This window comes from Prunus mume, linkage group LG4 (assembly GCF_029339155.1).
Source record: "Prunus mume cultivar Tortuosa linkage group LG4, ASM2933915v1, whole genome shotgun sequence".
Lineage (NCBI taxonomy): Eukaryota > Viridiplantae > Streptophyta > Magnoliopsida > Rosales > Rosaceae > Prunus > Prunus mume.
In genome coordinates, this window is record NC_142701.1 from 20,392,127 (window position 1) to 20,420,018 (window position 27,892).

General features: G+C 38.5%; 1 protein-coding gene, 1 long non-coding RNA gene and 2 pseudogenes across 4 annotated transcripts; 3 read left to right on the top strand and 1 right to left on the bottom strand.

Annotated features, from left to right (window-relative positions):
* The window catches only part of LOC148918104 (protein disulfide isomerase pTAC5, chloroplastic-like), a 101,565-nt pseudogene extending 80,760 nt beyond the window's left edge, over positions 1-20,805 (bottom strand).
* On the top strand, positions 1,019-3,248 carry LOC148918115 (uncharacterized; annotated as a pseudogene).
* On the top strand, positions 3,779-6,966 carry LOC148918116 (uncharacterized). 3 transcript variants are annotated; one of them, XM_089051338.1, is made up of 4 exons: positions 3,779-5,741; positions 5,996-6,056; positions 6,206-6,680; positions 6,777-6,966. In XM_089051338.1, exons 2-4 carry the CDS (start codon positions 6,040-6,042, stop codon positions 6,945-6,947), a joined length of 663 nt encoding a protein of 220 aa, XP_088907464.1. In that variant the 5' UTR covers positions 3,779-5,741; positions 5,996-6,039; the 3' UTR covers positions 6,948-6,966. The 3 variants fall into 3 exon arrangements, with proteins under 3 accessions (XP_088907464.1, XP_088907465.1, XP_088907463.1); XM_089051339.1 differs by having other exon boundaries at positions 3,779-4,998; XM_089051337.1 differs by having other exon boundaries at positions 3,779-6,056.
* Positions 12,360-15,505, top strand: LOC148918117 (uncharacterized). The gene is made up of 3 exons (XR_016126213.1): positions 12,360-13,450; positions 14,248-14,543; positions 14,657-15,505. It is a non-coding gene; the product is annotated as an uncharacterized LOC148918117 (long non-coding RNA).
* Positions 20,806-27,892: the final 7,087 nt, after the last annotated feature.

A 27,892-nucleotide genomic window follows, 5' to 3' on the forward strand; every position in this document is an offset into this window, starting at 1 on the left:
TGTTTTTAAATTTTTTTCTAAGTAAATAGTATAGCCGATCGGCTATGGAATTTAAATATAATATATTAAAAGAGTATAGCTGAACGGCTATACTCCTTTATTTTTTAAAAAAATTTCCTGAAATTAATAGTATAGCCGCCAAAGCCATCAAACGTCGTTTCCTGAAATTCATTTCTCCTTAATTCAAATGAGTCTTCATATTTATGTGGATATTGCTTTCTGATACATAAATTCACAGCCAAAGCCATCAACGTTGTTCCATGCAGCTGGTTCTTGATCTTTGCCGGGGTTGGGCTTGGTGGAGTGAAGCATGAGGTTGCATGCTGCAACAGCCTCTGCAACTGTGAGATAAATCCATTCTTGATATGTATTCTCAATCAACTCTGACTTGTTCATCTTCTTCATCACCTCGCTTCCCGGGTTCGCCAGTACAAGCTAAACACAGATGGGAACAAAATTACAGAGTTATATAAACAGATGAAATAAAAATTTGGAAGGAAATATTTGATAAATTGAAGGAGACTGTTGCAGATTTTTGAACCTGGAGCCCCCTTCTGTCAACAAGCTTTTTGACCACTTCAAACATGCTTATCCCACTTGTGTCTATGTTACCAACAGCTGCAAATTAAACCAGAAAACAAATTAATTTCAGGGTAAAAAATGTCACAATAATTATATATATATATATATATGTGCACTATTTGTTTCCCTTAATTACCAGTCATATCCAATATCACATATTGCAAGCTACTTTCCCCTGCAGATTTGGTCCCATCTTCCTCATCATTTATCCACCTTGTAATCCTGAAAACAGGTAGGACTTTGGATCAACTTTCAAATTATTATTTTTAAATTTGATTATAACATGCAAGAGTGTGTTCTGGTTTAATTAATTAGTACCTTTCTCTTAAGTAGTTGGTATTATTTTTTGTTCCAGCAGGGTTTCCATGCAGGGAAGGCAATTCAGTCACTGAACCTTACATTGTGAGCCATAGCTCTCTCCTAGGAGTCCTAGCCCATGCCACTGTTGTTGAGCTTTACAGAGAAACAAGGTGGACAAATTGGAATTAGTCGTATAGGAGAATATGTGGAGCCTTACTCAGAATCAACAGAAGACAGAGCTGCAGTAAAGAGAAATTTGGACTTTAAACTTGGATGGTACACGGAGCCATTGGTATATGGAGATTATCCAAAGAGCATGAGTACATTTGTCAAGGAAAGGCTGCCCATTTTCACCAAGGAAGAGAGGAGATTGTTGAAGGATTCCTTTGATTTTGTTGGCCTCAACTATATTACACCTCAAGATATGGTAAAAACGACCCTGCAAGTCTAATGAAGCCAATCTGCTACCGCAATGATCCTTTAGCTCCAAAGAAGCCTCAAGATATGTCTATACCTTACGATTCGGACTTTACTACATCGATTACAAAAACAATCTCAAGCGCATTCCCAAAGAGTCTGCTAAGTGGCTCCCTAAAGTCCTAAAAGGGTGAGAGAAATAGAGATCAAGCTCTAGATGCATGTTGATGAAGACCAAGTTCCAATGTTGAGTTTCATTGGCACAATGCCCTGTACCATGATACAAATGTTGAGGTTCACTGCAATAAAGGCAATGTCTGAGTGCTTCAATTATGAATCTATGCAATACGAAACAAATATTGGCATATGCTGTAGACAATAAGCTATGTCCTCTTCATCACTAGTTCAATATGGCAGCAACCTCCAACCCTAGTGTGAGCTTGAAGCTCCTAATAGACACCAAAAGCCACAAAGTTTTGTTTGCTGAAGTGAGCAAAGAAATGGTTGATTGTTTCTTAACTATTCTGTCTCTGCATGATGGCACCATCATTAGGCTCCTCTCCAAGAACAGCATGGTTGGCTGCTTAGGCCAACTTTATAAGATTTGCAGCCCAATCTTGGCAAGGACACGTTGCTCAAACCCAAGTCATCATTTGCTGACCAATAATAATAATGCTACTCTTACCAGATTTGTATACCACATCCTTATACCATCTTATGTGGCAGCTGAGGTGAACAGCCACATCAATTAAAATTATTTAACATTTTCTTTTCTTTTATGATTTATTCCAGTATTTGTTTTTCTAATTGTCTTAATTAAAATACACTTCATTGATTTAATTGATGTGGCATATAATATGGACATGCCACATCATGTGGTACAGAAATGTGGGATAAAAATGTGGTAAGTGTAGCATTACTCTAACTCCAATGCCAAATAGTTCTACATTTATAATTCTTTACTTAGTTACCAACTAAAACAATCTCTCTTTCTATCGCTATCTCTATGTATATATGCGGTTGCATTGCACCTTTTGTAAGGCCTTCTCCAACCCTGGGGCTAAACCCAAAAAAAATCTCAAAATTTGGCCCCATTTCATCTCCAACGCATGTATAGGGAGGGGGGGAAGTATTTTATTGCAAACCGTTCATCTCTACTTCTCTAGTTAGTTTGAAGCTCCTCATCGACAAAAAACATAAAAAAGTTCTCTTCGCCGAAGCTGCCAAGGATTTTATTGACTTTCTCCTCACCCTTCTGTCTCTACCACAGACTGTGATTGGGCTCCTCTCCAGAAAACGCATGATCGGTTGCTTAGGCAAACTCTACGCCAGCTTAGAAAACTTAAACGACACATACAACCTCAACAAGGATGTCCTTCTAAAACCTAAGAAGCTGCCAATGCCAATTGGTGGCGCCCATCAACTTCTTCCTGCTTGATCGACGATGAATCAAAAGGTAAAAAGTTGTATACGTGTTGGTCATGTCAGCCGTCAAGCTACTCCTACTCTGGCGAGGTATGCTATGTGGCTGATGTCCAAAGTGCCATAACTTCATTTCCAAACCCACGACTTATGTTGCTCGGCCGGCAATTGCAACCAGCGGCAAGGGAGGTGGGTTTGTGAGAGAGGCTGTGACTTACATGATAACGGATGATATGGAAGTGAAGCCTATGTCTGCCATTTCAAGTATCGCTCTACTTAAAAACTTCGATGTTAGGGATGTTCATTCACTTGAAGAGATTGTGGTTCCTCTCGATAAGGATAAGGTTTGTGTTTATTAATTTTTTCTAACCTGATAAATTACCATTCTATATATTCAAATATTGCACTTCGTATTTTATAAGAATTTATGGTGAAGAGCATTTTTGTTTAATTTCCTTGTTAGGGTTTGAAATTGTTGAAGGGCATCATTGCAGTCAAATGCAGTTATGACAAATGTGTTCCTTTAAGCAGCATTTCAAGTTGACATTTTGAAGCTTCTTTTGGAATGTTTGTTTTTGAATATGGATGAATGAATTGGATTGGGTACGTATTGGACTTCAAACTAGTACAAACAGATCAGATTCTTCTGCTTTCTTCTTCTCTCTTAAAAAAGCAATGATGTCTTTTCACTTAAAAAAGCAATGATGTCATCACTTAGGAACGGTAATTTTCAAGAAACATCAAATTAATTGATCTTCATAATTGCATATCTATACCGACTATTAAACCCATATCAAATTAATTGATCTTCATAATTGCATATTTAAACCCATATTAAAATAGTACAGCCTAGCGGTTATACTCCATTTTTCAATTTTTTCCCTGAAATTAATAGTATAGCCGGTCGGCTATACTGGTTAAATATAAAATATAAAAATAGTATGGCCACGCCTTTATACTCCGGTTTTTTTTTTTCAAATTAATAGTCTAGCCGAGCGGCTATACTGTTCAAATATTAAAATTAGGTCAGATATCTTCTTCCCAGCGTCGCCTTCTCCTTCCTCTCTCTGTCTCGATCTCTCTCTCCGTCTCTCCGTCTTTCTTCCTAACAAGCAGCGGATCCTGCGCACTTCCATCGCCCTTCGTTCACGCCTCGACGGCCTAGAGCCGCCTAGGGCCGCCTAGACCTTCCTTGAGTCCCTAGAGCCACCAAGGGCCGCCTAGATCCGCCTAGGGACGCCTCGACCTTTCTTGAGTGCCTAGAGCCACCAAGGGCCTCCTAGATCCGCCTAGGGACGCCTAGAGCCGCCTAGACCCTCCTAGGGCCGCCTAGAAGGCCGCCCGCCTAGGCCCCCAAGGCCGCCTAGGCGGGCGCCCAGACGCCGCCTAGCTCCCTGGATGCCACATCCTCGAAGGGTACCTCTTGTTGTACGGGAACTGACTTAAGTTGGTTCGAAATTGAAAGATAATGAGCTTTTGGTTGGCGTGGAATTAGGGTTACACTGTTTTCACAGTCATGTGGCAGGTCACTAGTGAATCAACCTTCCTAGTCTGATGATCTTGTACTGAAATACTAACTAATAGGATGCATGCAACCTTAGGCCATTTCACTTGATTTTGTTCCATCTCCTGCATTTAAACATGTTTTTGCTTGCTGAAGTACTGTTTGCTGAAGCAAGCAAGGCAGTTGTGGATTTTCTCTTCACTCTTATGTCCTTGCATGTTGCAACTGTGACTAGGCTCCTCCTCTCTAATGGTGGCATGGTTGGTTGTTTAGGCAAACTTTACGAGAGCCTCGAAAATCTCAGTGACACATACATGCAACCCAATCTTAACAAAGACTCCCTGCTGAAACCCAAGACAACAATAAATAGTGTTCTCTATCTGTGTCTATTGATTGAGACAACATATTTTGTTTTTGCTTTTGCTTCTTAGGGTTTGAAGTTGGTGAAGGCATCATTTGAGTCAATCAATAGTGAAGGCATCAAATGTTCTCCTTGGTAATAAAGTGCATGAAGGTTTCAATAACTTTGGTCCTCTAAAGAAATTGAGCTTTTGGAGGTTCCTTTTAGTTTGTGGATATTGGCATTGACTGTATTGGCTTACATTGGATTATTTCAACTTTGGCCCTCTGATCTTATTGGTAACAAATATTATACCGCAAGATATGGTAAAAACGATCCAACAAGTCCAAGGAAACCAATCTGCTTTCCCAATGATCCTTTTGCACTGTCGTTGATACAAAAATGAACAAGGAGAACCGATCGTGCTGCTGAAGTAAACTTGCTCATCTACACTGCTCCGCTGCTCTAAGGCATTTGCACTGTTTTGTTTTTGGTTTTTCTGTTGATTTTATGTTTTGGACCTCCATTTCTTAGTTTCTTTTTGGCATGATCAAATCTCAAACCAGTTGGCAAGAGATCAACTTTTATAACAGTTCTCTGTTTTTATCCATTTGGGCAGGTTTATGAGTTCATATGCTTTAGTACCATTCGTTTCTAAGGCTTGTCTAAGCTTATAAATAGGTCTTTCTAAGGCTTTTCAGGCATATTATACGCCTGCCGTCCTTCTCTATCCTCTTTGCACAAAGAGTTACAAGCAAGCAAATAAGTTGTTGATTTTCTTTTCACTCTTCTGTCTTTGCATGTTGGTGGTTAACATTTGCATGAAACCTATGGTTAACTAAAACGGACACCTTGCAACTCAAACCCTTGTCATGTCACACAAATTCTTACTTCAATTTCTAAATACATCAAATGTAGTTTTGTTTCTAAAGTGGCAGTTTGCAAGGTTATAAAAGCTTTTTGATGCCTTGCATTACAGCTCCTCCTACTTTTCACACCAGATTAATCCACACTCACGCGTACGTGTGACAAAATTACATGTTCTAGTGATCTATTATCTTCTCTCTCTCTTTACCTATCAAATTTCTCTCATCTTACTTGATCTATGAAGTTCATCATCCATGTAATTATGGATCAGTCTTCTTGAAGTCATCAATGGAATTCACCAAAACTAAGGTGAAACTCCTAGTCCATGTAAAAAAGCCACAAAATTCCGTTTGCTGAAGGGAGCATAGACCTGTTAGTTGGCTTTTTCACTGTCTTTTGCCTCTAAACTAGTAAGCCTGAAGATACAATACAACTAATATGGAAAAGCAAATACAAAACAAAACGAATTGTAAATCTGGCTGTTGGTTTAGTTAATGAATGCCAACTAGTGGAAACAAATACATATTTATTCACTCATCCGTATAATATATCACTATGTACAGGTAATGACAGATTTGTATATGTAGAGTTGTTTTCTGGTCGACTGATGATGCAGAGTCCAAGGTGACCCTCCACCTTCTTGATCCATTCACCATTGCCTTTTTGAATAATTTTGAATTTGGGATAACTTCTTTTGTGAAGCTTATAATAGGTCTTTGAATGCTTAAGCACATGCTCCTTCTTCTCTGTCCTTAATATCCCACCACCAACAGGGCTAGCATGAGTTTCAAGCTTCTGGTTGACACAAAAAGCCACAAAGTTCTGTTTGCTGAAGCTGAAGCAAGCAAGGAAGTTGTTGATGTCCTTTTCAGTTTTCTGTCTTTGCATGTTGCAACTGTTACTAGGCTCCTCTCAACTGATGGTATGGTTGGTTGCTTAGGCAACCTTTACGAAAGTGCCGAAACTCTTAGTGTCGACTCATACTTGCCACTCAATCTTAAGGACACCCTGCTCAAACCCAAAACAACAATTTCTGTGGCCAATATCCTTCAATTGCCATTGCCGACCAACAATGACTCGAGCAATATTAAGGCTGGCTATGTCAAGGGTGGTGTTATTTACATGATAATGGATAATTTGGAAGTGAAGCCAATGACCACCGAATCAAATGTTGCAATGCTTCAAAAGTTCAACGTGAAGGGGATTGATGCACTTCAAGTTAAGGAGGTTGATCTTGGCATGCAAGAGGTTTCATGTCCTATATATTTCTCTAACTCTTATCAGAGGCTTGTTGATCTACTTAGATAGCTAAATGTCTTACGTGTATATTTCTATCTCTTGTAGGGTTTGAAGTTGGTGAAGGCATCACTGGAGTCAAATACCGCTCTTACCAATGTCTTCCTTGGAAAGAAACAGCACAAACTTTTCAACTTTGGTCCTCTAGAGACATTGAGCTTTTGGGGTTTCATTTTGGTTTGTGGATTGGGATTTCTATTCTATTACAGTCCTTACTAATGAGATTCGTATTCTATGATGAGATTCGTAATTTAACAGTTAAAGCATTAAGCTGCTGTCAATATAACAGAAGCAACAGGCAGGCCAAATACAACTACTGGCACGTTAAAAAGGATTTGATTAGGAAAGAGGGGTTTTGGGTGAAAAGGAAATGAGCATGAAACTTGGCCATAATTTAACAGTTAAAGCAACATGAATCATGAAAAATAAAAATGAGTGGCACTACAACTTCACTTAAGCTGATAGAACAAGAGCTTTTAGCTGGCAAGTTTCAGTCATTTCCATCAAAGTGCCTTGTATTGTCTATATAGCAAGGTTTACGGTGGATAAAGACAAAAGAAACGAGAGGTACAGCCAGTACTAACTGAATGGCTGCATAATTTCAGAGCAAAAAACCCAAAATGCTGCTGCCGCTACCAATTGATAACAGAGCAGCAATACAAACAAAGCCCCATCAAATACCAACCGCTACCTGTGTCCATGAAAAGGGCTCTACGTATTCTAGGCTAATGGCTAAACCAAATTAAGAAAGGGCGCAAACCAAGCTGCTACTACTATCTACCATAAGCTTTCACCATTCTATAGCAAGTTCTTTCAGGAATTATCACATATGGGTGGTCTGCAACATACCAATATCACACTAACCTCATCCAGCCAAAAGCGTAAATGCAGAAAGTTTATAAAAAGACCACATTCAATTGGGAAAAGTATGAAACAAAAACTCGGAAGAAAAAACCCAAAAACCCACTAACCTGTGGAGGAAGCCAGTAAGGATTTGAAAGACTGTAGAGGTCTCTGGTTGTTGCAGGGTCAAAATGTACTTACTTTTTGGGCTTGCTATAAGCGGGTCCTGAATAAACAGATAAACCCATATACATATTGCCCGTTTTATTCAACCCACGCGAATGGGCCGGGCAAACGGGTACGGGCAGAGACTCCTATATGCAACCCGGATTTGTTTTGTGTTTTTTTCAGTTTGAGTTCACCATCTCTGTTTACTTTGAACAGAAACTGAAACCATGTCGCGGGAGAGAACCAAAAGAGGCGCAAGAGGTACGCAAGCTGAGCTCGAGATTTAGCAATGATTACTCCCCTCAATGGTCCAATTTGGATCTTATTGGTTCATCAAATTTTAATTAAGAAAACATTGGATTGGGATCCAAATTGATGGCTCTGATATTTGCATGACTTGTCGTTGAGGGGAGCATTTTTCCTCACCACATTAACTAGAGGTGTATGCTCACCACTACTCTTAAAACATAACACCTGTCCCGTAGTTAACCTTAGTTAAGTTTTATGTGAGAATTTAAAAAAAAAAAAAAATTGAAAAATGGCCCACAGCCCAGCACTTCTCTCCTCCTTTCTTTTCTTTTCGATTTTCCCTCACCTCCGACCCTTCTCTCTTCTCTCTCCTCTTGCCGGCACTCTCTCCCTCACTTTGTTTCTTGTTCAGCCCTTTTAATGTCCACAGCTAATCTAAGACTGGGTATGCAAAATGGTGTGGCTTGAGCATGGGATTGAAGAGAAAATTAAACAAACACAGAGTCTACCTTGATGCCCATTACATGAACTTCATCTGGGTATCTCTGTGCCAGGATTTTGAACACTTGTCTGTCCATTTGGGGTGGTCCTGAGGCATTTTTGGATTGATTTATACGACCCAAGCCATGTTTGAGCTTGTAAGCTGAAATGTGCTTGCAGGGTTTGGGTTTGTACATGAAGGTTTTCTAGTCGACATCGTTGATGAGATTGAGAAAGGAAGCTCTGATTTGTTACAAATCAAAAATAAAAACTGTATTAACAAAAATGGCAATAATAATAATAGATTAATGATAAATAATAAGATTGGCAAAGCAAGATCCAATATTCCAGTAAAGAAAGAGACGGAAGGATTTGTTTTGGAGGATGGTTACAGTGCGAGAGAGGGAGAAATACAGAGAGAGGAGAGAGAAAGGTCCCGTGTGGGGAGGAAAGTGTTGGGCTGTGGGCCATTTTTCAATTTTTTTTTAATTCTCACATAAAACTCAACTAAGGTTAACTATGGGACAGGTGTCATGTTTTAAGGGTAGTGGTGAGCATACACCTCTAGTTAATATGGTTAGCAAAAATGCTCCCGTCGTTGAGATGATGTATTTATTACTCTTATTTGTTGCCATATATACTCCGTTATGTTATTGATGATAATGCTTAATCTCCTCCAATCCTTTCCTTGTTTGTAAGATTTTGATGGATCTCATTTAAGGCTTAATCTCCTACTATCCTTTTCTGACTTTGGCAAAAAATAAAATTAGTAAATTTGGCTTACACCCTTCAAATTCAATTTGCCGTACCTAAAACCCTTCACTTTTTGTTCCTATAAATAATACCCAATTTGTATAAGTACAAACCCATGACTAGGATAAATTATAGAATAGTGTCGTACTACCACGTCAGCTGGTGATACTCCAACTCAAAATATGCCATTTGTAATTTTTTTTATAAATTAATTATTCTTTGTTACAGCTGGATTTAATTTTTATCCGCTGAAATAAATTAGGAAAATAAAAAACTTAAGAAAAAAGAAAAAAGAAAAGAGAATATCATAGCAACAGAACCCAACCCTTACCCCCACACCACCCTTTTGTCGTCTTCTTCCGACTGCCATCAACAGTCATTAGTCACACAAGTAAGAGAGCCAAATCCCCATAGCCTAATAAATTTTTACAACCAGGAAACTTCATCTTCATTGTCAATGAATCTTAATATCTGATGGAGTTTATTAGATCCAATATAATACCCAACACAATCAACCCTTTCCATATCAATTTCATGTTGGTCAATTTGTAGCCTGTTTGTTATAGACCCACCTCCCATCCCAACCTTCTTCACATCTGCTAGTGAGACCTTCATCAATGATAAAATATATATGGATCTTGGGGTAGTCACCAAAAGGTTGAGTTGAAGAACGGCAACAAAGAGAGAGAGAGAGAGAGAGAGAGAGAGAGAGAGAGAGAGAGAGAGAGAGGGGGTGGCGACAGGCGGTGCAGGTAGGCGTGTTGGGGTGGGCTGTGGCTATCCTTTTTTTTTTTCTTTTTTTTTTCCATTGTTTATTTTCTTAATTTTATTTTAGAGGGTAAAAATTAGGTTAATGTCCAGTTGTAAAATAAAGTTTGAGTTGTCAAAAAATAAAGACACATGGCATATTTTGAGTTGAAGTATCACCAGCTGACGTGGTGATACGGTACTACTCTATAATTTCTCCATGACTAGGATCCAACTCAGCAAGTTACCTAATTAAGCATAAAATCTGATTTATTGTACTTTTCAGATTCCAAAAATACCCCCAACTAAGTCATTATTGCATTTTGTCATAAGTGTGTGGATTGCACCCAAATTCTGTCATAAGAATTGGACTTATACCGAATTATTTATATTAAAAAAAAGGAACTAAATACATACATATATAGACATACAACTATATACGATGCATGCATGCATCATGTTTTCCTGTTTTTAGATTGCCTTTTACTGTTCACATTGCTTAACTAATGATGACTCAGGAGTCAAACTGGCATGAAAACAGAGACTAGATCTTAGCCCAACGGATTTTCATGGTAGATGCCTTACCTTAAATTTGTACTTGTATATATATATATATATATATATATATATATATATATCAGGTTTTAGATTGCCTTGTGCTCAATTCATATATTTATACTTGTATTCCCATTTCAGCTGGGGCAAAAAAAAACATAAGAGGAAGATGGAAGAAGTCGGGGATGCCATGAAATCTTTGGATTTGGACAGAGAGATTTAGCTGTTTTCCGTGAAGGTATAGATTCCTGTGTGTGTATTTGTAATCATAAACTAAAGCATCTCGTTATTGTGTATTGTGTGTGTGTGTGTATATATATATATATATATATAATTATGATGATTTTGCAGATGAAGAGAGAGAAAGGGGACGCAGATTGTCACAGTTGTTTTGGTCGTTCAGCAGTAGAAAGATGAATTCAAAGGCAGAGATTTCTAAGGTGGCTTGTGATTGCTCGGTTCAAAAGTTTACTTCTTTTATTTTTAGAGAGAGTTATAGAGAGAGTCCAGCCAGCTACTATATGTTATGTTCTAGATCTGTAGCAGAGGTTCTTTTTAGCCTCATGAACATCAAAATTATTAAATAATTTCATTAACGATACATTGTTCTTAATCAGGGATTTGGGATTTAAATTGTCTAAATGATCTATTACTCCCATCATGGTATGATATGATTCACAATGCCTAATCTTCTTTATGTCCTTAGTAATACATTTCTCTATAAAAATTTGACGATTCTCTTAATATTTGCCTCTTCGTCTTTATATCCTTTGCTTCTTGAGGAAACTTGATGGCTCTGATAGTCTGATTTATTTCATCTTGTTCCTATTTTCGATACCCGTCCTGTATAACCATCGTAGATTGTTGAATTGACTAGTTCCTGCAAATTTAACTGCATTGAAGGCAGAAATAGTATGCTGGCATATATTTTCCCTGGAGGCATATTTTCTCTGCCTGAATAGGATGTTGTAGATTATACCCAACTAAATCTCAAGGCTGCTACAAAAGTTCAATGTGAAGGGGATTGATGCACTTCAAGTTAAGGAGGTTTCATATCCTATATATTTCTCTAACTCTTATCAATGGCTTGTTGATAGAGCTAAATGTCTTACTTGTATATTTCTCTCTCTCTTGTAGGGTTTGAAGTTGGTGAAGGCATCGATCATTGGAGTCAAATACCGCTCTTACCAATGTCTTCCTTGGAAAGAAACAGCAAAAACTTTTCAACTTTGGTCCTCTAGAGACATTGAGCTTTTGGGGTTTCATTTTGGTTTGTGGATTGGGATTTCTATTCTATTACTCTGGATCATGTAAACTTTGGTCCATTGATTCTTTTGGTTTCATTCATTATATCTCAAGAAAACTCATCCGCCATCGCAACAATCATTCAACTTTATCGTTGATCCAAAACAAATAAGGAGGCCAATTTTGTACTGAGGGAGGTTGAAGAAATCAAGCTCATCTATATATACTGATTCAAAACATCAGAAGAAACTGATGAATTGTCAAAGCCTATCCTGCTGATTGACACAAGGGGTCATCTGAGTGCAGCCGTTTCTCTACGATTGCATTTTAACTCTAATTTCACAACATATCAAATGATGCAGCTATACGGGTTAAAAAATTATTCCAATGAATAGTATAGCCGGACGGCTATACGGGTTAAATATAATATCTAAAAATAGTAAGGCCACGCCTTTATACTCCGTGTTTTTTTCTGTTTTAAAAAAATAATAATAATAGGCTAGCCGCGCGGCTATACTTTTCAAATATAAAAATTAGGTCGGATATCTTCTTCTCCCAGCGCCTTCTCCTTCCTCTCTCTGTCTTTGTCTCTGTCTCTGTCTCTCCGTCTCTCTCCGTCTTTCTTCCGAACAAGCAGCGGATCCTGCAAACTTCAACTGCCCTTCCTCCAGGCCTCAAAGGCAAAACGCCGGCCCAGACCTCCTAGAGCCGCCTAGGCCGCCTAGAGCCGCCTAGGGCCGCCTAGACCTTCCTTGAGTGCCTAGAGCCGCCTAGGACCGCCTAGAGCCGCCTAGACCCTCCTAGGGCCGCCTAGAACCTACTAGAGCCGCCTAGAGACGCCTAGGCCGCCTAGAGCCGCCTAGGTGGGCCCAGACGCCGCCTAGCTCCCTGGCGCCTACCCCTGGATGCCACATCCTGGAAGGGTACCTCTTGGTGTACCGGAACTGACTTAAGTTGGTTCGAAACTGAAAGATAATGAACTTTTGTTTTCACAGTCATGTGGCAGGTCACTAGTGAATCAACCTTCCTAGTCTGATGATCTTGTACTGAAATACTAACTAATAGGGTGCATGCAACCTTAGGCCATTTCACTTGATTTTGTTCCATCTCCTGCATTTAAACATGTTTTTGCTTCTGCACTTTTTATCTTTGAAGTTGCTGAATCACTTGCTATGGAACCAGACCTTATTTGCTATTATTTTGGGCCACCTGCAGTAGGGTGCCCCTTGAAAAGTCTATTAATGTCTCCATTTATATTAAAAATCCCCAATTAGAAGTGAATTTTGATTGGATGGTAGTGTCTGATACTGCTAGCAAATCATCAAAACCGAAACCAAGTAATATAGAAAGAGCTGAGGTAAATGAATTGAGAAATGCTAACGTTGTCTTGGAAAAGTTTCCATTTGAAAATGCTTCATAATATTTTCCTTGATGTCATCTTTCCTCAGTAAATTAAAAAAAAGAAGATAGAGTTTTCAAATAAGGATTTTGAATAGCTGGGTCCATATTAATTCCAATCAGGATTGTTGACCTTTATTTTCCTTGACAAGTCTTTACTTTGCTGTGTTCTTCAAATCCTGACATAATGTGTTTTGGACTTTACTGTGTACAGGAGGAGGATGATGCTGGTCTCTAACTGCCTTGTTGCTAATCAACTGGTTGTACAGTGCTGTAACACCCTGGTAATTCTTAATCAGATTTTTCTTGTATATTCACTAATACAAGGACCAATTCCTGAATGCCTTTTCAGGCCAAGCAATTTATATTAAACATTCTATTCTTAATGCTCTATCTCTCTTTCTCTCTCTCTTTCTCTCTCTCTCTCTCTCTCATAATGTACGCGGGCTTAGATTTCAATAGCATTCCCAACTTAAAAAGAATGATAAGTGAAAATGGTTCTAAGTTGTAACAATTTGATTCCATTGAGCACTCTCATCTAATTCAGGGAGAATATTTGATTAATCAGTTTTGTCTGGTTTAGGATGCGTGAATGGATTTGATCAATACAATTTATAATTAAATTGAGCTATTAAGATCCATGTTTAGTCAGTCCAAGATCATAATCCCAGTCATATGAATGAAATAAATCTTATAAACCAGCTAGCTTTTCTCGTCTATACGGATTATCACTTGTGAAATAAGGAATTCTCATCTTCAAAAGCAGCCTTATAATGATCTATTAATCATGTAATTATTGAAGATAAATCCTGAAACAGAGGATGATAATTAATGAGATAAAAACAGCAATCCTAGTTGTATATACTATCCATCAACCAGTATTCATGACCAGTTCACTTCAGGCTTTTCTAATAAAATTATCGATCAGTCTTCTTGACGGCATCAATGGCAATCACCAAAATTAAGTACATGTAAAAAGGACACAAATTTTTGTTTGCTGAAGGGGGAAAACACTTTCTGTGGATTTGCTTAGTATTGTCTTTTGCCTCAAGGCATTGCCTCTAAACTCGTCTCTAACAAGGATGACATGGGTGGAAGCTTAGTCAAACTTTACAAGAGCGTTGAAAATCTCAGTGACACATACATACAACCTGCTACTAACAAGGACGAGGCCTTGCTGAAACCTACGACACTTTCTGCTGGAGCTAATGTCCTTCGGATTTTGACCGACGATGATCCAAAGGCCTGCCGAACAGTTCTGTTGTGCGACCAGTTGCTGGTATGTCTACTGTATCAAGTATCACATTGCTTATAACGTTGAACTTTAAGACGGTTGATGCTTTTGAAGAGAAGGTGGTTGATCTTGACATTGAAGAGGTTTGATATTTTTTGTAAAATTTGTTTTGTTTACAATACAGAATGTTCTCTATCTGTGTCTATTGATTGACACTACATATTTTGTTTGTGCTTTTGCTTCTTGGGGCTTGAAGCTGGTGAAGGCATCATTGGAGTCAAAAACATCTCTTACAAATGTTTTCCTTGGTAATAAAGTGCATGAAGGTTTCAACTTTGGTCCTCTAAAGAAATTGAGCTTTTGGAGGTTCATTTTAGTTTGTGGATTGGCATTAACTGTATTGGTTTACATTGGATTATTTCAACTTTGGCCCTCTGATCTTATTGGTAACAAATATTATACCGCAAAATATGGTAAAAACGACCCGACGAGTCCAAGGAAACCAATCTGCTATCCCAATGATCCTTTTGCACTGTCATTGATACAAAAATGAACAAGGAGAACCGATCGTGCGGCTGAAGTAAACTTGCTCATCTAGAGCCGCCTAGGGCCCAGACCCGCCTAGAGCCGCCTAGGCGGGGGCCCAGGTGCCGCCTAACTCCCTAGCGCCTACCCCTAATGATTAGGGTGAAATTGCGGCGGTGTCCTCCCGCCTAGCGCCTAGGCCGATTTTTCGAACCTATTTAAGATTACAGTTTTTTGGTGGAAATAAATATATATTTATTCACTCATCTGTAGATTATATTCCCTATGTATAGGTAATGACAGATTTGTATGTGTAGAGTTGCATTGTGGTCGACTAATGATGCAGAGTCCAAGGTGACGCTCCACCTTCTAGATCCGTTCACCATTGCCATTTTTGAATAATTTTGAATTCAGGATACTTTTTTTGGGAAGGTCTGTCCTTAATATCCCCTCAATGGCTACCACCAGCAGCGCTAGCGTGAGTTTGAAGCTTCTGATTGACACAAAAAGCCACAAAGTTCTGTTTGCTGAAGCAAGCAAGGAAGTTGTTGATTTCCTTTTTAAGTTTTCTGTCTTTGCATGTTGCAACTGTTACTGGGCTCCATTTAAGTTGTTGATTTCCTAAACTTCTCTCAACATTTTGAACTGTGAATATATGTGCATCTTGAATATGCAAAATATATATGCACATCAATTACAAACCCCACTTTTTATTATTTTCTTAATTGATTCAAGTTGGGAAGGATAGGATAGTTACACTTTTTATGCTTTGATTTCTACTCTACACACTCGATCAATAGACGATACAACCATCATACATTATCATGTAGGCTTTTAATCAAAGCTAATTTGCCACCGTTCATCTGCTATTATATTCTTTTGTTTTTTTGTTTTGGTTGGAGGAATTGTTATTTTGTTCAAAATGATCATTTTCTTTTCATTAATTTTTTAGGGTCTGAAAGTGCTCAAGGCATCATTGGAGTCTAACGCAGTTCTCACCAATGTCTTCCTTGAGAAGAAAGAGGAGTAAACATGTCAACTTTGCACTAGATCAATTCTGGAAATGGAATTTTAGAGCTTGTTTGACTGTTGTGCGTTTGAGTTCGGACTAGGGATTCATAAAGAGTGTCTTCCACTGTTATTTTGGAGGTTTTTTGTGGTAATCAGCCAGTTGTAAATTGATGAAATCGACTTCACCATGCTCCTTCAGAAGATTGTTTCTTCTGTTAAGGTAGCTAAACTGACTTTTGCTAGAACTTTGGAGCTTGTGACTCCAAGATGTTTTTGAGACTCGTGTATTACTCTTTTGCTGTTGAATTTATCTTCTTCTTCATTTTTGCTATACTATGAATGGACTAAAAATTTGAAAAAAGACACAGTGTATAGCCGGGCGGCTGTACTCTTGAAATGAAGTTGCCTAATTGTCAAACACTTCATCCCATATCTTAACAAGATCTGTTTGCAAGCTTATTGGATTAGTATAGGATATGAAACTAATTGAAAATATGAATCATAAACCCCATAAAAATGGGCAGGATGACTAAGAAATCAGAAAATGTGGAACAATTCAATCAAGACACAGTGCAAGCATTACCAGTCGCTGAGACTGATATACCACATTGAAATAGTTATACTCTACTTAAAAAAACATTTGAAATCCAGGAATTCAACCGTAAGCTTTAGAAAATCTCAAGGAATTTAAAACAGAAGCATGCATACCAGCGTTGTCTAAGGATGAAAGAAACACGATGAGTGTGTCAAATCTTGGAACCCTGGTTAAGTTCCCCAAATAATTGACGGCTAAATCCATTTCTTCACTGCCAAAGAAATAAATCAAAGGTGGGGCCATAAGCATTTTATCCAGCTCAACAAGAAAACATACATATCAGACATAAACATTACTTACACGGAAAAGGTTGCTGCACACTTGATAATGTCAAGAAGTATGGGAACGGTCAAAGCATTTTTGAATATCTGCGGCAATGCACTTGGAGATATAGCCTGCACAGAAAAAACACAAAAAATAACATGAAACAAAGTAACAGCATAAATGGAAAGTCAGAATGAGTGATGATTTCTGAAACAAATATCAACTGCATTCACAATCCTTTATGGACATTTGATATTGTTCAAAAGGGACACAACAAATGGGGAACTTCTTGGATGTCCCCTAGCATGCAGAAGCGGATAGGCGGATGACAATGCAATTACTGGTATACTTCGGCAACCATCCAAAGAGGACAATAGACGAGACTAACAGAACCTTTGCAGTGGTCAACCGCACGGATGACCACCATGCAAAAAGAACACATTCATGGTCACCTACTTGGGGATGACAACGAACATATGAATCTTGCATTTTGGCAGACTATATTTTTTACAGTAAACCACATGAATACTTTTGCAGACCTTCAACAGGCTAGTCCGTCGAGCATTATCTCCAGAGAATCGCCAAGAAACCTCAAATTGATATGCTGAATTTGGTGGTGTGATCTTTTCCGCAGCTACACCTTGACTCGGGAAGCAGCTCGAGAAGCAAGCGCCGATGCAAAAGAAATAAATAAAAGTTTAAAGCAAATAAGAAGATAAAGCAATTAATAAGGTTCATAAACAAGTCTATCTTACTTATTCACCTGTTATTAAGAAGAAACGAAAACTCAATGACAACAACAAAAAATCAAGTAAAAGGAGCAACAAAACACTTTTCTTGACGCCTTAGTGTGATCTTGAGCTACAGTCATTTCTGTTATTTGAGCACTGCTGGAGACAAGGCTGGATGCTTTGTCTGTTCAATTTGGTATCCAACTTTCTGAAGAATTGTCTGGGCATTAACAATTCAAACGAGTCAATTTAATATATATATATATATAAATGAACTGGTAGATGAGCAAGATATACACCATAAAAAAAAACACAAGAAATAAATGATAGACTCCGAAAAATCAAAACTCGCCTTTCAAAAGCAAGCAGACCTGCATAGATCGGACCTCTTCACCTTCCGACCCTTCCTCAAAGCATTCCTGCTCTTCTTCTTCACCTTCACTTCCGGAACGGCAGACACTTCCTCGATCTCCTCCTGAATTTGGTCCAATTCTATGGCTCTGGAACTCGACCCTGTCTCCGCTATCGAATTTTCTCCGTCAAAATCGCAACAAGACGGCGATGTGGGGCTAGGCGGGCGCTAGGCGGCTAGGCACGGCCTAGGCGGCTGGGCGGGCCTCCTAGGCAGTTTGGGTCTCTTTTCGATGCCGAACCTAGAGGACGAAGCTACCTAAAATGAAGAAAACCAATCGAAGCTTGAGTTTGATAGAGAAGCGAAATGGCTCTGACTGCGAGTGCAAGCTTCGTGTTAATATTTAAAACTTATAGCCGGGCGGCTATACTCTTAAAATATTCCGGCTATACTCTTTGAATATTCGAATATATTAATATTTAAAAAGTCTAGCCGTTCGGCTATACCTTTAAAATATTCGAATGTATTTAGACAGTATAGCCGTGCGGCTATACCCTTGAAATATACATTTTAGGGCTAAAATACCACTTTAGCCCATTGGGCTAGAGTTATTTCTACAATTATTTTATATATACAAGTGATATTGGGGAATGAAAATTTAAATTCTTTTTGACACCTCTCATTCTAATGATTTCTAACTATTAGCCCATTAGGCAAGAATTTAAAAAAATGGATTTTATTTATAACAAATAATATGGGTAAAACTAAAACTAATAAATACAACAACAAAAAATAGGGATTTGCCAACATTTTGTGGATCAAAGAATGTTGAATTTCAAAGCTGCTTTAAAAAAAAAATAGAGATGAACCTTTATGCTGAGTTTGGAGGAAGGAATTCTAATTTTCATAGAATTTGTAAATGGCGGAATTTGTAATTACATCATTTCAAATTATGTCAATTCCAAATTTCCAGTGTTTGGATATCTTGTATATAGAATTTAGGAAATGACGGAAATTACAATTTCCCTTGTTTGGATAATCATAAAATGAATTTTAAAACTGAGAATAAGGAGGCTTAAGAATAAAAAGGCATCTCAGAAATCATGATAAATTCCTAGTAGATTTTGCCAAATGCATGGATATCCCTTTTCCATCGGTGAAATCCCGATTTTTTTTCAAATCCCATCTTTTTTTCCTTTTGCCAAACACACGGTTAATGAATTTTTTAAATTCCCAAAATACTATCATTCATTTTAAAAAATGACACCACCTCCACTTCCACATCCAACTCCACCACTTGCACTACCACATTCACTACCTCCACAACCACCGCCACCGCCACTACTACCACCACCACCACCACCACCACAACCACCATCTCGTCCACCACCTCCTCCACCTCCACCTCCACCACCACCACCTCCTCCTCCCCTCCACATCCACCACCATCTCCACAACCAACACCACCACCACCACCATGCTTCCAGGAGACTCTGAGTTCCCGCAGTTGCTTCACATTTTAAGGTGGTTGTTTTAAGTCAATTTCTGTTTTTCTTTTTCTTTTTCTCTGCTAATACAAATTTAGCAGGTTAAAATCATTTCTAGGTTAAATTTTTATTGTAATTGAGGTGACAGCGCGATTCCACCTTGTTATTTTGATATTCACCGAGCATCAAGACAGAAAAATATAGCATTCCTTTTCACACACTCAGTCTGGAATCTCTCAATCCTAGAAGCATATAAGTTAACAGTAGCAAAAAAGATGCCTTTGAAAGATATGGCACTTGCCCTTAGTTTTGATGAGCAATTTTAACAGTGATATTGGACAATAAGTTAAATCACTAGTTTCCTGATCTCTTTTCTGGTGGTCCCATGAAGAAATGTGCCATTTGTAGTATCACGGAGGACCAAAACAATGTCAGGGGTGTAAAAGGATTACCCTTGATATCTGAGTACGAATTCTATGTTTTGCAGCTTTCCGGCGGTGTGGCTAAATAGATTGTTGGTTTCTTTTACAGGCAATGGATACAATAAAAAAGTTGTATTCAAGCTACCCCAAGGATGATTTAAAAAGAATAGAGAAATAGGTGAGCTCTAAATTACAAGCTAACTGTCCCTATATTAATATGATGCAAGCCTTTGATTGTGTCAATGAGCTGTACATTCCTAATTAATCTAAGTCAACTATTTGATTTTGCAAGATTATAGGAACATAATTACTTTCCGAGAATAGTTTCCTAGGCTCTGTATATATAACCTTCCTATTGTTATATATCAAAATATATGAATGAAATATTTTTTAACCCAATCTGATATGGTATCAGAGCAGCCGATCATGACTGTCTCTTGACCTAACCCTAGCAATCGCTTCTGCAACAGCAGCCGTCAACAAACCCAACACCAGAAAATCACTCAACCATTCCCTTGCCTTCTTTTTCCCAAGAGTAATGCTACACTTACCACATTTATATCCCACATTTTCATACCACCTTATGTGGCAGATGAAGTGGACAATCACATCAATTAAAAAGTGTCAATAAATCATAAAAGATAAGAAAACTTTAAATTAATTTTAGGGACATTTTAGAAAAAGCAAAAGGAGAGAGAACAATTTTAAAAGAAGCAAAAATGGACAAAAATGCCCTTATTTATTTTTAGATTTCCTAAGGAATCCAATACATTTGCATGTCTTTGATTTGAAAGTTGAGTGGTTTTTTTGTCTTTTTTGAAAAAGCTTTGGCTTTTTCCAAAAGTGAAATTTTTTTTATGTCTAAAACCTAAAAAACCTTTAATTTTAATTGATGTGTTGTCCACTTCATCTGCCACATAAGGTGGTATGAGAATGTGGTATACAAATGTGGTAAGAGTAGCATTATTCTTTTCCCAAAACCTCTATATTTCTTATTGCAAACCAGCCTATATTCCATCTATATTCCATCAGTTTGTCTTTATTGTCCACCTTCATCAAATCAGTTTGTCAAACCAGCCTGTATTTCATCTCACAACCCAGCACCAGTTTGTCAAACTAGTTTGTCACGTCATTCAACAAATATTCAAATCTCACAAACCACCTCAAATCACTGTTTCCCTTCAACCCAATATTTTTTGTGTCCTTTTCTCATCAATTACCCAGAGTAACTTTACAGATTTCTTTTTGCCTCTTTTTTTTCTCTCATCACTTGTAAGCCAATATCATGGCCAACGGTGATGGGTCAGCAAACACCAATCAATCCTTGGTGTCAGGAGGCTCCAAAACTACCACACAAATCGTCACTTTGCAGAGTGACACCTCCAACTTCTCCGCAGGAATCAAACTGGATGAGAATAATTATTCTCTATGGCATCAAATCATAGAGATGAAGATAGCTGGGCAAGAAAAACATGGCCACTTGACTGGTGATATTGCCCAACCTGCATACACAGATCCCACATTTAATAAATGGCGTGCATCGGATTGCCAAGTCAAGAGTTGTTTGTTCGACGCCATGCAACCTAATCAGATTAAACGATTTATTCGTTATGACACAACAAAGCAAGTCTGGGCTACAATCAAGCAAACCTATTCAGATGGTGCTGATGAAGCCAAGATTTATGACCTTCACAGACGATCATTCATAATGAAGCAAGCTGGTGCATCAGTTGCCAAATATTACAGTGAGCTCACTGAGATGTTTCAAGAGCTTGATCAATTAAGTCCAAGCACCATGGAGCATCCGAAAGACATTGAGACTAGATGCAAAGAGGTTGATTGTCTCCGAGTTTATATATTTCTTGCAGGTTTGGACAATAATTTCGATCAAATCCGAGGAGAGATTTTGAGGATTGAGCTAAAGCCCGAACTGGAGGCCGCATATGTACATATTAAAAGAGAGAGTAACCGTGTAACCATGTCTGAAGTGGTGTAACCTCCGAAGCCACAGCCTTGGCTCTGCGAGGTCTAAACAATCTCGACCGAACAACTATAATGTCGACCCTACTCATAACCGGCCTCCAATGAAGTGTACCAAATGTGGTTTAGATAATCATACAATTAAGGGCTGTTATGAGATCATTGGTTATCCAGAAGGATGGGTCCACAAAGGGCGCAAAAAGGATTCGTCTATAGCCTCATTTGCATCCGCTCACATCCGAGGAGACTGCATCAGAACCTCCATCAGGTACATCTGGCTCCAAGGCCTTGGCCACCTCAGGTACCTCTTGCACATCTTCACTTACTTGTAATAGATCATGGATTATTGACACTGGCGCTACTGATCACATGACATCTAGTTTTACTAGGTTGCACTCTACCAAACCATCAAGCCAAACACATATTACCAGTGCCAATGGAACCACCTCCCAAGTTATGGGAGAAGGGTCTTTATATCTTACATCCTCATTAAGTCTTGATCATGTCTTAGTTGTCCCTTCACTCGAATATGACTTGTTATCTGTTCCTCAAATCATTGATTCCCTTAATTGTACCGTGTGTTTTTGGCCATTGTATTGTCTGTTTCAGGATCTTCTCACCAGGACCGTGATTGGATGTGGTACTATGAGGGGAAAGTTGTATTATCTGGACTTGACAGAAGACAGCTATACGAGATTGAGTCACGCACATCATGTGAGAAGAGATGAGTTTATCAGGATGAAGAAAATGTGGCTATGGCATAGACGATTAGGGCATGCTTCTTTTGGTTATCTGAAACTTTTATTTCCATATTTGTTTTCCCAGTTTGCTGAATCAGACTTTCATTGTGAAACTTGCATTTTGGCCAAAAGCCATCGTATTTCTTACCCATTAAGATTGAATAAAAGTTTTATGCCTTTCATGATTGTCCATTCTGATGTTTGGGGACCATCACGAGTTCCCACTATTAGCGGTTTTAAGTGGTTTATGACGGTTATTGATGATTGCACCCGGATGACCTGGGTTTTTCCCCTAAAGCAGAAAAGTGAAGTCACCGCCAAATTTAAGTTATTTTATCAATATGTTGCTACTCAGTTTGACAAGAAAATCACTACGCTTCGGTTTGACAATGGAGGAGAGTACGACAACCATGACCTACATAATTTTTTAAGTCAACATGGAATTGTTCATCAAACCACATGTGCTTATACACCACAACATAATGGCGTCGCAGAGCGTAAGAATCGTCATCTCTTGGAGGTTGTTAGTGCCTCTTTATTTGAGGCCCGTATGCCTCATCATTTTTGGGGGGAGGCTCTTTGTTCTGCTGCTTACCTCATTAATAGAACACCATCCAGCACTCTTCAGTATCAAACTCCATTTCAGACATTGACCACTCTCCTCACCATGCCATCCACACCAAATCTCGAACTACGTCTCTTTGGTTGTGTTGCTTATATTCAAGTGTATCCACATCAGCATGGCAAGCTTGATCCGTGTGCACTGCGTTGTGTCTTTGTGGGTTATGCTGACACTCAGAAGGGCTATAAGTGTTTCCATCCTCCCACTCAGACCATGCATGTTACCGCAAATGTGACTTTCCACGAGAGTGAGTTCTATTACTCATGGGGAGTTTTGAGCATCCTCTGCAGGGGAAAGCTCTATCTTTGCAGAAGATACTCAGAGCATCCAAATTCAACAAAATGTTTAGAGCAGTTAGTGTCCGAGCAACCAGCTACAGTAGTGCAACAAGATCAAGAGTTACTGGAAACTCCATATGGTGGTTTAGATAATTTCCCTCCTACTACAGTACCATCACCAATCATCCAATCAAGTCCTGAAGATTCCCTGCAGGTAATTGAACATTTAAACTCCAACTTAAGCACTTTACCTGAGTTGAGTCATACAGGAAAAATAGGTTATCAGTTACCTATTCGTACCACTAGAGGGATTCCTAGACAACAGTATGACCCGGACCCAAAAATAAAAGTAAAATACCTTATTGCTAATCATGTGTCCCTACATAGGTTGTATCCGTCATGTGCATCATTTGTATGTCAATTATCCACTGTATCTATTCCAAGTAATGTGCAGGAAGCTCTGAAAAATCCCAAGTGGACTCAAGCGATGAATGGTGAAATGAAGGCCCTCCAGAAGAATTCCACTTGGGAGATGACTATCCTTCCTAAAGGGAAGAGAACAGTGGGTTGTAGATGGATATATACAGTAAAGTTTAAGGTAGATGGCACCATTGAATGATACAAAGCAATATTGAGGGCGAAATGTTATACTCAGACTTATGGGATTGACTATGGAGAGACATTTGCCTCTGTAGCCAAGATAAACACAATTTGGGTACTTCTGTCTCTGGCAGCAAACCTAAACTGGCCATTACACCAGTTTGATGTCAAAAATGCCTTCCTGCACGGCGACCTAGAAGAAGAAGACTATATGGATTCCCCTCCAGGATGCAAGATGGGGCCCAATACTAGCAACATAGTTTGTAAACTGAGAAAGTCTCTTTATGGATTGAAGCAGTCACCCAAAGCATGGTTTGGAAAGTTTAGCAAATCAATGAAGGATTTTGGATACAAGCAAAGTAACTCAGATCATACTCTTTTCTTGAAACATAAGAAAGGTAAAGTCACTGCCCTTATTGTATATGTTGATGACATGGTAGTTACCGGGAATGACCCAGTAGAAAAGGCAGCATTGCAGCACCACTTGGCAAGTGAGTTTGAAATGAAAGATCTTATTGCTCTGAAGTATTTCCTAGGCATCGAAGTGGCTCATTCAGAACAAGGAATATTTCTGTCACAACGGAAATATATCCTTAACATTTTGATTGACACTGGAATGTTAGCCAGATACCAGCAGATACGCCAATGGAGTTGAATCATCAGCTTGGTGAATATCCTGATCAGGTACCCACCAACAAAGAAAGATATCAACGTCTTGTGGGTAAGTTAATCTATCTATGACACACTAGACCTGATATAGCATATGTCGTAAATGTGGTGAGTCAGTTCATGCATACATCAAGTGAAGCCCACATGGATGCGATAAACCGAATTCTGAGATACTTGAAGTCATCTCCTGGAAAAGGATTGATGTTCGCACGACATGGTCATCTAGATGTTGAGGGTCACACTGACGCGGACTGGGCGGGCTCTATTACTGACAGGCGATCTACATCTGGATACTTTACCTTTGTGGGAGGCAATCTAATATCTTGGCGAAGTAAAAAACAGAAAGTAGTGTCAAGATCAAGTGCTGAAGCAGAATATCGAGATATGGCGCATGGAGTATGTGAGCTACTCTGGATAAGGAATTTGTTGGGGGAATTGGGGTTCAAACCCAAACATGCCATGCAATTGAATTGTGACAACAAAGCTGCAATAGACATTGCACATAATCCAGTGCAACATGATAGAACCAAGCATGTTGAAGTTGATAGACATTTCATCAAGGAGAAGCTCGAGGTGAAGATCATTAAGGTATCATTTGTTAAATCTAAAGATCAACTTGCAGATGTCCTGACCAAAGTAGTCACAGGCAGGGTATTTCACAGCTCACTTAGCAAGTTGGGCATTGACGACATATATGCTCCAACTTGAGGGGGAGTGTCAATGAGCTGTACATTCCTAATTAGTCTAAGTCAACTATTTGATTATGCAAGATTATAGGAACATAATTACTTTCCGGGAATAGTTTCCTAGGCTCTGTATATATAACCTTCCTATTGTTATATATCAAAATATATATGAATGAAATATTTGTTTACCCAATCTGATAGATTGCTCATTGGTTCTTCGAAATAACTACATTTTCCAGGTTGATGAGTTGACTAAAAGGTTTGTCAAGACAGCAGAGGACTTGTGCAAGGCAAAGGAGAAGGAGATCGGTGCAGGCTAAAAGGTGGTATTTTGTCTGTGTTTTGGTATCTTGATTGGCGGAAGGCCCCACCTCCTTCCTGAAGAGCTATACCTGAATTTGCTTTTGTAAAAGAGTCCTTTAGTTTATCATTATTTAATATGCGAAATTGATGTTTCAACTTATGATGAAGTGAGTTCATTTAAACGGGTCAGAGATTTAGCTCCCATACATATTATTAACAACATAGCCTCGTCCCATACTGATTGTTGCTTATATAAATTTTGCTGCATGCTTTTTATTTATGTGGTCTCCCTCTACCAATTGTTTCAGCTTATATCGTACAGTTATGTTCATATGTTTTGCTGATGATTTCAGCTGAAGGAGCTTGAGATGTCAGGCCCAAAGACGAGATAGGAACCTCCATACGTAGATGATTTCAGTTTAGTGGATGAAGACCTAGTTCTCAAAGACAAGATAGGAACTTCTGTAAGTAGATGGTTCCACATACAGCTTTGAATTGAGGCCTTATTTCTTTTCTAAGTTTATTTGATTGAAGAAAATTTCTCATGCTTATTTATATTGGCATTTTGTAATGTATATAATTTTAAAATTTTAGTTGTATTTTTGGAATCTTCCTAGCATTACTGGAAATCAGGTCAACCTTTGATGGGTTTCATTTTAAGCTCATTTCTGCAGGGTAGGATTTCTGCTGAAATTCCTACAAGTAAATTCATGCTGATATTTTTTTGGTGTTTGACAGCTTAGGAATTTGTTTAGCAGACTTGAATCTAATCACCAAAGCAGTAAGAAGTGTCATGCAGAACTCTTTGAGCAGTGTAATGCGCTAAAGAAGGGGCAAGAGGATTTTATGAGAGTTTCTAAGCTAAGTAATATCTCTTTCAAAGGCTTGAACTGTTTTCTACTTTGTAAGAATGTTATATGTGGATCTGAATCTCATGCTTCTAAATCAAGAGAATGGGACTCTTAATAACTGTGATTTAATACTGACTTAAGTTTATCTTCTGGAGAGGATCATTACAGCAACATATCCATACAGAATGAAATGAAGCTAGTAAAGCTTCATCTTGGGGAGGGGGGCTTATTTATTATCCTAATTAGTCCTCTCTTTTTTTTTTATGAAATTTGTATGTTGGTCTATAAGCGCCCTTGTGTACTATTGTTAAAGTGCCCTGGTTATGTGACCATCTGTTCGAGATTAGGAAATTATAGCTCCTCATGTATTTTTTTTATTTTTTTTTTAGATGAGTGGTCAGTGGTAAATGAGGAAAAAACAAACACATATTTACTTCACTTCTTGTATTTGTATATATATGCTCCCAAGGGGATAGACCATGAAGAAAACACAGTTTCATATGAAAGCATGCTTCTGCAGGTCTTTGCAGGTCTTTGAGTATTGCAAAAGGATTTAGATATGCAAAGTCAAAATGGCTGTGATTCATATGTATATATAGTCAGACTGACAGGCTTTATGTCGCCCTCATGTTCATTTGGTACAGATGGAAACCATACATGCACCAATGGAGAAATCTAAGTTGCATGACCAGTGAGAGCCATTATATTAATTTTTGTGTCAAATATCCTATATATCTGATTTCCCAATTATTTTTGGCAAGCTTGGATAGATGTCAGGAGGTGGCACTTGACAGTAATCTCCATCAAATAATATAGCCTTAGGAAATGCCCAACCATCCTCCAAAGTAAATGTTGCTCGATCCTTGTAGAAGAGCAACTCTGTCTGTATGTATCCGTTTGGCCCAGATTGCAACAGAATGTCATTGAACAAGTTAATTCCCCAAAGCACTACAGTATCATCTGTTGAGAGAAAAAAAAAACCAAATTAATAATTTACACATTAATTAATAGTCTTAACTTAGTTATGTTAGTGAAAGGAACTTACTTATTGTCCCATACAGACTCGGAGATTTGTAGTTGAAGCTGAAACTTCGAGCCATGTCATCGAAGTTGGGGTGTTGGATAACTAAATTCCAGTCAGAATAGTTCATTCTGTAATGGAAGTTAGTTATCGTAACTTTTACCAGCCAGTACTTCTTGTAGTTCATCATAATGTGCCAATGAACTCGGATTGGGCACATATGATCACTACATCGAACCAGAGGCTCGAAGCTATTCATGGCATCCCTCCTACAAATTCACAAAAGCATGTTTAAATTATACTCACAAAAACACTAAATGTTACAAGAAATTAAGTGAGATAAAGTAATGAAACT